The sequence below is a fragment of the Ictalurus punctatus genome, chromosome 8 (assembly GCF_001660625.3).
Source record: "Ictalurus punctatus breed USDA103 chromosome 8, Coco_2.0, whole genome shotgun sequence".
Classification (NCBI taxonomy): domain Eukaryota; kingdom Metazoa; phylum Chordata; class Actinopteri; order Siluriformes; family Ictaluridae; genus Ictalurus; species Ictalurus punctatus.
In genome coordinates, this window is record NC_030423.2 from 5,467,450 (window position 1) to 5,479,498 (window position 12,049).

General features: G+C 38.6%; 1 protein-coding gene across 2 annotated transcripts in view; it reads right to left on the reverse strand.

The window, feature by feature from the left end:
- The window catches only part of pcdh19 (protocadherin 19), an 83,682-nt gene that overhangs the window by 35,797 nt on the left and 35,836 nt on the right, over window positions 1–12,049 (reverse strand). For both annotated transcript variants that reach the window (XM_017475207.3, XM_017475208.3), the window contains exons 3-4: window positions 5,404–5,462; window positions 2,732–2,904 (exon numbers count right to left, since the gene is read on the reverse strand). In XM_017475207.3, coding sequence (XP_017330696.1) covers window positions 2,732–2,904; window positions 5,404–5,462 — 232 coding nt within the window. The remainder of the gene's footprint in view (window positions 1–2,731; window positions 2,905–5,403; window positions 5,463–12,049) is intronic.

Here is a 12,049-nt window from a genome sequence, read left to right on the forward strand (position 1 = left end):
CAAAGTCTACAGTAACAGTAAAAAAATATATACAGTTTGTAAATAATTCTGTGGCTGATTTGTTTTGAAGCACTGTCCTCTCTCCTTTTTCCTCTCTCAAATCTTCCCCAGGCAAGTCAATACAATAGCAACAAGGGCGGAGGGCAGTTACAGGGAGCGCAGAGCCAGACCATCTTTCTGGCCTGAATACCTTCTTTACAAACATTTTTAATTCCACTCTAATTTTCCTAACCAAATGTTAAGTAATTCTTGTATTCACATGGAACAGTTTAAGCCTGTTGGCTTATGAAAGAAGACATAAGAAGAACACATAAGAAAGAAGACATATAAAAGAACACAAAGCAGTCAAATAATTAAACAGCTGAGAACACTGTTTTAAACCCCACTCTTATTCAGTGCAGTGCCACTCTTTAGCACTCTCTAACATGGAATAAGTGTGTGGCAGGAGCTGAAAGCATACATGACCCCCTACCAACTCCTGCCAGCCAACTAGATGTCTTCGTAAATGTGAGTTAAAAAGACATATCAACATTAATTCCCTGCTAGATGAACCATTGGAATAATGCATGAGGGTGTGAGTGAGAAATGTAGATCTCCAACCTTCAGCCTTTAACAGTCTAATTACTGTCATTCAGGCCAGTCTAGAGGCAGTTTCTACCATAATGGCCTTAAGAATGCACGTTTTTCAGTGGTTTCACGCGATTCATCAAATGTGATCATGTGCCACCCTGCAGGCACGCTTCTTAGAATTCAAATTCATGAATGTACTTCACACAATAACCACCTGGTGGCACATGGAACAACATACAGTAGCTCAACACAGCATACTAAAAAAATTGAATGTGTTTGGTTAGATTTAAGAAAAAAATATTACGTATGGTTTATATTTAAATATTTAAATGTTTACATATAAATATTATGTTTCTAATCAAAACATGATTTCATTGCTTATGCTAAATTTAATTAAACAAGTTTCTAATTTCAAGACTGAATTATGTAAAGTGAGTGTTATAAATTCACATAGTACAGGTACTATAACTATAGTATTTAAATGAAGATAGCTAAAATGTGTGTTGTAGTATAGCAGAGTGGTAACATGGTGGTTGCATAATGTCAGCAACAAAGTGTGGATTTAATGAGGTTTTTTTTCCATGTGGAAAGTCGATTCATCTGTACACGTGTAAATATGAATGTCCTTCCTCAAAGTAGCATTGAATTAATTCCATTTTTGCCAAACTTTTGTTCTTTTCTTAAATTTAAAGTTTCACTATTGAAAAAAATTAGTTTAAAGTGAACACAGAAGTCCAGGCCAGATCAGACTGCTCTTGGCCACTTCAACTTGGCAATGATTAGTCTTGAATCAATCTTTAACTATGCCTAGCCTTATAGATTATTACATTATATATTTAACATAGAATTAACATCATGCTCTGATGGTGTATGATCATTTATTAACTGCATGTTTAATGTCGTGATTGAGAAAACAAAAAATATCCAAAATAAATTATAAATATAAAATAGCTTAAAAATGGAAACAAGTATTTAGTAATAAGGACATTGGAAAATCATGAATGAAAGACAGTAAACTAAAACTTACTAACGGCTTAATTAACTCACCCAAACGCATCCTATAAAAGATTAATCAGATTCATATACAACATAAACGCAATATTACAACCTGCATCTGCCCAAAATGACATGAATGCACAACTATACATGATAGTCAGGATGTGTGAATCATGTTGTGAATATGCTCTTTCTGTAACAACACATTTGATAAATGTTGTCACATGTTTAAATTAATATACAAAATGTTTGAATATTTGGTTTAATTTCCACTCTTATAAACTAAAATATTATTTTCGACCATTTTAGTTAGAGTACAATTTACAAAAGTTTATGAATATGGCATGACAAAATATTGACTAAATTCTGCAGCAACCACTTTACCACTGCCCTATTCTACCACACACATCTTAGCCATGTTAAGTTAAATACTATAGTTATAGTATCTATACTATGTGAACTGATAACTCCCATTTTACATAATTCAATTTTGCAATTAGAAACCTGTTTAAATTAGGTTTAGCATAAGCAATGTAATCACGTTTTAAGGAGAAATGTAATATTTTTATATAAACCATACGTAATATTTTTTCTTAAATTTAACGTTTAATGTGCTCTGTTGCTTGCTGCAAAACAACTCTAAGAGAGGTTCACAGATCTGCTGGCCAAGCACAAGAGATTTTGGGCTTCAGAACAAGAAACAGCACTGTTTGGTTGGAAAAAAGAGTATATGCTGTATACAGTATATGTCCTGGCAGAACTACTGTATCTACTAGCAGGCCGTGTCTGTTCAAATGAAACATGACTGCCCCCTACTGGTCTTGTCATTTCTGCAGCTGCAGCATGCGAGTGATACCGCGTGATACCGCACGAAATCGTAGGATCCCCTTTCTTTTAACGTGCATTCTCAATGGCCACATCTGTACCATTAATATCAAAGGCTGGACTGGGTTCAGAGCAAGCTTATTACGTTAATGAAGCTACTACAGGAACAGGCCAGGGTATGATTAAATATGGTCATCAGATTAAATCTGGAGGCCCCGATCTAGCATCAATGTAAGAGGAGTAAAAAAAGTATGCTCATACTGAACAACCTCTTACTAACCCCCTGCCACTCCCATCTTTATTTTTCGTTGCTTGTACTCTTTCACACACACACTCATACCTGGATCTGATAGTTGGCAGCTGTTGGGAGGCACAGTCATATTGAGTACATCATTCACAGCTGTGTCAGCATAGTGGCCCCTCTGTACGTCATGCTCACTGTCCGTCTGGTCACTTTCTTCATGACCACTGTCCTTTAGGCTGTTACCTTCCATGTCCTTAAATGTTGATGTACTAAAAGGAAGGAGGTGAGAGGCAAAGTTTTCAATTAGCTGTTACATTGTGTTCGATGTGACCCCTCTGTTTTCACTCTGTACAATAATAGTGCCACTGCCTCGATTCAGGCTGAGCTGGAAAGTTAGAGTATAACTCAGATCCTACTGCAAATTTAATACTCAAAAAAACCCTGTGGTAATGAAGTGGCTTTCATTAAAGATGTCCATGTGCCCAGCCTCTCTGCCAGTCACTAGTCGGCCAGGTGGATCAAGGAATGCCAGCCAAGTCTTTACAGGACAGCGGGCCCATTGTTCCTTATTGTTCCTTTCCACAAAAGGAAACCTTTCTTCTTATCTCAGTGGCCTTACAATGTCCTCTCTGTCTGTGTGCACTGATTCTGCACCCACTAACCTTCTAGCCACATTTAAAGTTCCTTTAGTATACTCTGTTGATGGAAACTGTAGACTAATTTTAATATTGTCTTATAGTCAAAATACATACATGTTTAGGACATTCTTAAGGCAAATTCTTAAGGTGGTTGAAAGTAGAATTTTCAATATATCTGCATCTAACACATCAGAATTTCACATAAATCCTAAAAGTAGACAAAGAAATCCCAATTAAACAAATGAGACAAAAATATTATACTTGGCCATTTATTTATTGAGGAAAATTATCCAATATTTAATATATGTGAGTGGCAAAAATATATGGACCTCTAGGATTAGCAGTAAATTTGAAGATGAAATTAGAGTCAATCAATGGGATGACAATAAATGGTGTTTTCAATCAATGGGATGACAGTCAGGTGTGAGTGAGCACCCTGTTTTATTTGAAGAACAGGAATGTATCAAAGTCTCATTTTTACAACACCTATTTGTGGAAGTGTATCATGGCATGAACGAAGAAGATTTCTGAGGACCTCAGAAAAAGCTGTTGAGGAAAAGATTACAAAGCCATCTCTAAGGATTTTGGACTCCAACAATCCACAGTCAGACAGACTGTGTACAAATGGAGGAAATGGTCGACCAGCAAAGATCACTCCAAGAGCAAGACATGTAATAGTCTGCAAAGTCACAAAGAAACACAGGGTAACTTCTAAGCAAATAAAGGCCTCTTTCACATTGGCTAATGTTAATGTTCACACAAATCGTTCTGCCAAAGAATAGTCAAAGAAGAATAAATTTAATGTTTTGGAATGGCCAAGTGAAAGTCCTGACCTTAATCCAATGGAAATGTTGTGGAAGGACCTAAAGCAAGCAGTTCATGTGAGGAAACCCACCAACATCCCAGAGTTGAAGCTGTTCTGTACTGAGGAACGGGCTAAAAGTCCTCCAAGTCAATGTGCAGGACCGATCAGTTACCAGAAAAGTTTAGTTGCAGTTATTGCTGCACAAGGGGGTCACACCAGATACAGAAAGCAAAGGTTCACATACTTTTCACACTACCACTCACAGAAATGTAATAATGGATCATTTTGCTCATTAAGTAAGTGACCAAGTATAATGATATTTGATAAATGATATTTTTGTTTCATTTGTTTAATTGGGTTCTCTTTATCTACTTTGAGGACATCAAATTCTAAAGGATTCACAAACTTTCAAGCACCACTGTACGTGTTAAGTGATATGGACACTTTTACAAAACAACAGAAGCACAGAGTGCTACATTGGTGTCTACACATTGCCACTGGTGCTCACTGGATAAACTGGAGGTCAACATCAAATTATAAAGATGAAATACTCCAAGGCACTCATGTGGTGAAGTAAAAAGCCTTTAATTAAATGGGCTAAATCATTAAAAACAATTAAAAGAGTAGACCTACACGTTTCATTCATCTGATGTTTTATAAGAGGTGGAAATAGACAGAAACGGCTTCTGCAATGAGACTTTTTGTATTTACACACTTGAAGGGACTGTCTCCAGGAGTTAATGAAGACATTGATTTCTTATTTTTGTAATGATTCATATCATGCTGATGTGCATGTTCATATTGTGATGTGTGTGTATATACATATGTATGTGAGATGAGTTTTGTGTTGCTATGCTTCGTATTAAGAGGCTAGTTATAGCCACTCCCACAGATTGACCAGCTGTCTTTGATGATCCACTAATTACTAGTAGTTTAAGAAGACTTGTTTGAACAATTGATATGTATCCTGAAGAAGGCTGCGTAGCCGAAACGTATAGATCTACACTTTTAATTGTTTTTAATGATTTAGCCCAGTTAATTAAATTTTACTTCACCATGTTAGTGTCTTGGAGTATTTCATCTTTATAATTTGATATGGACACTTAATTGTTACCAAAAACAAATATACTGTATACATGCTGCTGATAAACTACTCATAGAATACAATATTATTGAATCAAAATAAAAATGTTTAAATATGAGTCTTTTACAATCTTACATGTTTTTAATCAGACAATTATTGTGACAAACTATGTGACATTGCCTGCAAAAATCTATGGATTATCAAGTGGAAGTGAAATATTTAAAAAAGAAAGAAATCATACCTTTTGATGAGGTGTGCTCTGCTGTTTACATAGCTGGAGTCAATGGAATAATTCTCTGTCTGGAGAGAGAGAAATGGGGGGGGCATTTAATTATACAGAAACTAAAATAAAATTATTGCGTACTGCCTTTCAATAGAAATGCTATTTTGCACAAAGACCCTTGTGAACGGCCTTAGCTGTCAAAGGCAAGTTCTTATTCTTTTTCCGAGTACATGTAGTCTGCTATGCTGCAGTGAGCCCACTCCCCCCACCGTCCTCTCCGTTCTTCCACCATCTTCTCCTTGTCTCCACTCACTTCTCCTTATTCAGTTTGACCACAATTTTCAGAAAGGGAGGACAGTGTGGCTTGAACAGAATAACAGAGTGAGTAAAGATAAGAGAACAATGGAAGAAGGATAACTTTTGTGTTTTTAAATAATGTAACAATAAGAAAAACACTTTCTTCTTTCAGAGGAGAATTTAGATATTAAAATCACATACAGTGAGATTTCTTCTGTTTTTGTATACATACTAAATAGTTTTTTTGATGGTGTAGTGGCTGGCCGCCTTATGTCATAGGGTGCCCTCATGTCTATGTTACCTTCTGGCTCTTCCTTATAGATATGCTGTCATAGCTAGTCTTGCCGGAGTCCCTGCTTGCACTCACGCAAAGTACATTGTCCTTAACCATTACGGGACAATAAGCATTCTTAATAATCTCTCCCTCTCTTTCCCTCTCTCTTTCTGTTGAGATACACATGATACTCCTGAGATACCAGTGATCCTGACCCCTTCTGCTCACCGGACCTGCCAAATCCATCCTGATGCCCTACTTCTGGTTGAAGTTCTCATCAACTGGAAGTCAAATGCTTAAAAATCATAAAGATAGCTTGGAGCTAAATTCATGTGAACAGCTATGCTACGATGGATAGGACTGCAATTGCTATTTTAGCTTTAGGACTACAATTGCCACAAACAGTTTTGCACTCAAGTCTCCATCAGTGAACAGTGGATAAGTTCAGCAAAACAATGGTTATGTATGTAACCACGGTTCTATGAATTTCGGCCGCCAGAGGCGGTGCTTTATGCACTTGGATGTCCATCATGTGTACATGTAGTTCTGAGTGTTTGTATCAACAAAGTCACCTGTGACCTGGGTAACATATGCCTTTTGTCCGGGTACTAAAGGCGTGTTCACCATGGAAGTGACCTCATGGCAATCTTCTCGCAAATATGGGAACAGATCAACCAGTCGTACAGGTATGGGAAAATTTGCATACCCCTGGCCTGTAATGCAGACACTGCCACTAGTACACAACTGGTGAAGACCCTTGGCACAAGGGAGATCCCGAATGGGAGCACACAAATCTGGTAAGCCGTTCCCTCGATGGTGAAGCTGAGGAATTGCCTGTGCTGGTGCACAATTGCAACGTCAAAATATGTGTCTTTTAGGTTGATGGTTGTAAACCAATCTTTCTGCCTGATGCCTTGCAGCACGTCCACTGTACATGGAGCTTGAAAAGCTTGAGGTGTCTGTTCAGAGGTATTACATCCAGTATGGGGCGAAATCAGCAGTATTTTTTTTTGCGATAATAAAATAAGTGGAATAGAATTCACTGTTCTGTAAAACGCTGTCTAACTGCTTCTAGGTTCTCCGAGGCCCTAGTGGAGAGTGCATCCTCCTCCTGGATCTCAAAGGCTGGTGACAATATTGGAGGCAGTGCCATGTGAAGAGACTGCGGTGCGGCTGCAGCGGGACCACTAGCAGGCTGTGCACTGGGTGGTTGCACATTAAGGAGGAGAGACGTAATCTCTGCAAACTCAGAAGCCAAGTTGTCTACCTTCTGGGCTAGGGGATCTAACTTTCCGCGTTTACCCTTACCAGGGGGCCCCCGCATATCAGTCTTATGGCACTTATGAGAGCTAGGTGACATGGCCTGTGTAGGATGCAGTTGAGTGCCCAACCTGCCCTCTATCTGGGCCAGCCTGGCTGCTCGTGCTGTTAAGGTCATGGAGCTGCAGTTCATGCATGCCATCTCAGACAGTCCGTCTCTTAAGTGTTCAACCCCCAGGCAAGAGGGACATCTCTCATGGCCATCCTCTAGTTCAACAGGGGCCTGGCAATCAATACATGTCATAAACATGGGTACCAGCAGTGATTAATATCCACGTGGTTTTCCGCATGTGAACACTTTGCTAGGTGGTAACTGAAAACGAAAGAGAGAAATATATACTATTTGCAGTCTATCTGTATGGTATCACAGCTGAGATCACTATGATGCAATATGGTGCAGTTAAGAGCAACACTCTCTTGCACTATAAGTAATAATTAAAGAAATCCATGAACTAAATCACGGGGACGAAAAACAATCACCCGTTTCAATCATCCTCATCAGGGTGCATTGTGTAGCCTGTCCTACCAACAACGAGTCAATTATGAAAATGAAACAGTGAAAATATTGGGGAATGATCCCTCTATGATCACTATGTACTGTGGGGCAATATGGTGCACTATGCACTGTAGCCAATAAGTACACAAATTCATGAACTAAATCACAGGGATGGAAAACAATTCAACGAAGCCCAATCGAGATGCGTTGCTTACTGACAGCACGTCAAACAAATAAACAACCAAAATCGTGGGGAATGACTCCACGGTACGTATAAACAGAAAACTATGGGAGGGGATTCCAACCCGACCTCAAGTATTTAGCGTTGTATCAGCATTAAGGCAAGAAAAACCAAACTGATCATGAACTGTAAACTACAGATTGCTAAATTAGAGTATGTCTACTCATAAACAGCACTGATCGAAGAGTTCACTCACTTCTTGCTGCATAGTGCCCTATCTGAATTTAAATAATCACAAAAAAGGCTAGTCTTTGGAGGATGAACATTCATAGCCCCAACCCTACTTTGGGTTACAAGACTACCAGCGGTGCCTGCACTCCTGAAACCTGCTTACCGATGCAAGAAGATAACAAGAGGTCACTTCCAGGGTGAACATGCCTTTAGTATCGGGGGCAAAAGGCATACGTCACCCAGGTCACAGGTGACTTTGTTGATACAAACACTCGACCTGCATGTAGACGTGATGGTCATCGAGGTGCTTAAAGCACCGCCTCTGGCAGTTGGTAGAAATCACACAGAACAGACTTCATGCAAAAAAAAAAAAAACATTTTTTTTTTTTTTGGTTACACAACTGCACAATTTGGCTATGTAGTATTAGCAGATTTATAGAAGGTTTATTTATTTATAACTGCGCTATCTGCTGTCACCAGATTTGGATGGGTTCCATTTTGAGTCTGGTTCCTCAAGGTTTCTTCCTCATATCGTCTCAGGGAGTTTTTCCTTGCCACCATTACCTCTGGCTTGCTCTTTAGGGATAAATTCATACATTTAAAATCTATATCCTGAATTTATATATTTCTGTAAAGCTGCTTTGGGACAATGCCCATTGTTAAAAGTGCTATACAAATAAAACTGAATTGAATTGAATAAAACAAAGGCAACCTGAGTAAAACACACAATACAGTTTTTATTCATTTTTATTGAAGCAAAAAACTTTTCCAACCCAAATCGCCAATGTGAAAAATTAATTGCGCCCTTAAACTTAAAATCTGGTTGTGCCACCTTTAGCAGCAATAACTGCAACCAAACACTTCTGATAACTGGAGCTCAGTCTTTCTTACTTCTAGGAATAGGACTTACTCTTATCCTTTGGATCAACTTACGCACTGAAGACCGTACATTCTCCTTTAAGATTTTCTAGCAGAGAGCAGAATTCATGTTTCCCTCAATTATTGGAAGTTGCCCAGGCCCTGAAGCAGCAAAGCATCCCCACACTGTCACACTTCCTCCACCAAGCTTGACCATAGGTATGATGTTCTTTTTGTGGAATTCTGTGTTTGGTTTACGCCAGATATAACGGGACACCTGTCTTCCAAACAGTTCCACTTTTGACTCATCATTCGACAGAACATTCTCCCAAAAGGTTTGAGGATTATCAAGGCAAAATTCAGACAAGCATTAATGTTCTTCTGGTTTAGATGTGGTTTTCACCTTGCCACTCTTCCATAGATGCCATTGTTGCAAACTGTCTTTCTTATAATGGAGTCATAAACAGTGACCTTTTTTCATGCAAGAGAGGGCTGTAGGTAGTTCCTTTAATGTTGTCCTTGGATCATTTGTGACTTGCTAGATGAGTAGTTGCTGTGCTCTTGGAACTGTATTGTGTTTACTCAGGTTGCCTTTGTTTTATCTTAGAGTTTGAGTTCTGAAAGAATTTCATGTGAGATATACACAAAAACATAAGAAATCAGGATAAATCTCTTTTTCAAACCAGGGAGAGAGGGGGGACAGAGCTGACAGAGGTCGCACATAACACACACACCTACACATGCTGGAGTGTGAGCTTGGACAGTGTTGATGGGAAAGTGTTTTATTTTGATTTTTCTGTTGAGTGTTGAAAGTGCGCTCAAACCTCTGTCAGTCTTCATGTCTCCTGAATCCTATTTCCCACCTACCTTCATACACACATACACCCACTCACTTGGTTCTACGGAGTCTCATATTCTTCATTCCTCATTCTTTGCTACACCCTATCAGAATGTAGAATTCTCTTTTGCTCTCACCTTTTCTCTCTCCTTTTCCCCCAATTTCACACCTACATCTGATGTTTTGTTACTGCCACTTCGTCAGGTTTGGCTCTGCTCGCTATTCCTTGCTGCAACCAGGGGCGGACTTTACCATTGAGCAAAGGTTGGCAATTGCATTGGGCAATAATTGGGCATAAACTTATGGTTAAGAAAGTTTTATTTTTTTACTTTTCTCTAATTAATTATGTTTTTCTAAAAATCCATACATTAATGACCCCCTCCCCCCCTCAGTACCTACTACATTGGACTATTCCACAATTTTATGATTCAGGAAGATAATAGCCAACTCGTGCAAACATCGGCAACGTCACATGTAGCGTACAGACAGAGCAAAAACGAAGCAAAGCAGCGGTGCTGAAAAAAGGAGAAAGCAGGAGGAAAGCAAAAAGTTTTTTTTTATCAAAACCTGTGATGTCTTTTAGTTAACAGATTTTTCCTTTGGCGTGCAGGCAAGTTGCAGTTCTGCAGGGGCTGACAGCTCTAGCATTACAGCCAAAGAACAGCAAGGCTGGGACAGTGCTACTCCAAATGAATATGTTTAATATTAACATAATTTAGAAAAAAATATATTTTAATAAGCTACTGTCCTACTGTACCATACAGCAACTTATTGTTTGCCCTTGGTTAGTGGTTGTAGTGAAATAGACTTCTTTATTAATATAGGCCTAATATCAAGATTAATTTCCTAATATTAGAAAATAAAATACATTATTATTATTATTAGTAGTAGTAGTAGTAGTAGTTGTAGTAGTATAGAAGTAGTAGGGGGGGTAAAATTATTAGATGTGGATTCATGTTAGTGCTAAAATATAAAGTTTCAGTCCTGATTCAGGAGATGTACACTGCACCCAGATGATTCCCCCTGACCAGCTAACATGCTGTCTTGATTGTTTTATATTCTTTGTCACACTGTTCTTCTATTTCTATTTGCCTATCTTACTAAGACTTGATATCTGTTGTGTTACTTCAAAGAAATATGTTTAAATAGCATTTATGTTTCTTTATTGTGTTATATTTTTTGCTAGTAACTGGTGTTAAAAATAGGTCGAACAATCAATGAGCCGGTGTGTTATGATGTGGCATGTTGTGGGCCAGGTGTGGTGGTCCGCTCTGGGCCAGAAAGTCCAGGGCCACTTTTTGGTCCCAGTTCACCCCTGATTATTGCTATTAATACTAAATAACCTATGCTGAAAATTTAAATATCGTTGTTAAAACACCAAAATGAAGGTCCAATTCCTATATTTTGCCTATGGCCGCCAAATCACTAAAGCTGCCCCTGGCTGCAACCATTTTTTTCAGGACAGCATAACAGATATTGCATCATCAGGTAGGCATGGTCTGTGATCACAGGGATTTTGTGCCCAAATACCCTTTCCAATCATACTGCTATATCTTCAGATATCAGTCCGTGATCGCAGGGGTTGCGTGCCAAATACCCTTTTACAATCATACTGCTATATATTAGGACACCTGTCCGTGATCGCAGGGGTTTCATGTTTGAAAAAATACTATTGTTATTAAATGCTTGTTTCAGTTAAATAAGCTCAAAGTCTTTCAATTCAATTCAATTCAATTCAATTTTATTTGTATAGCACTTTTTACAATAGACATTGTCTCAAAGCAGCTTTACAGAAACACATAAACATGGTATATAGATTTTAAATGTGCAAATTTATCCCTATTGAGCAAGCCGGTGGCGATGGTGGCAAGGAAAAACTCCCTAAGAGGTTAAGAGGAAGAAACCTTGAGAGGAACCGGACTCAGAAGGAAACCCATCCTCAACTGGGTAACAACAGATAGTGTAAAAGTAAAGGAAAGTTCATTATGGTTTAATATGAAGTCTGTTTGGCCTTATAAGCAACCATAGACCCAGCAATCACAGTGAGTGTGTCCATCTGGAATTGGAGTAGATGAGAGCTCCATCCAGAGGTAGAGCTTCTGAACGGATCAGGCAGGTCCGTCTTACTGACTTTACATCAATTCTATCATGTGTCCTATCATCAGACTA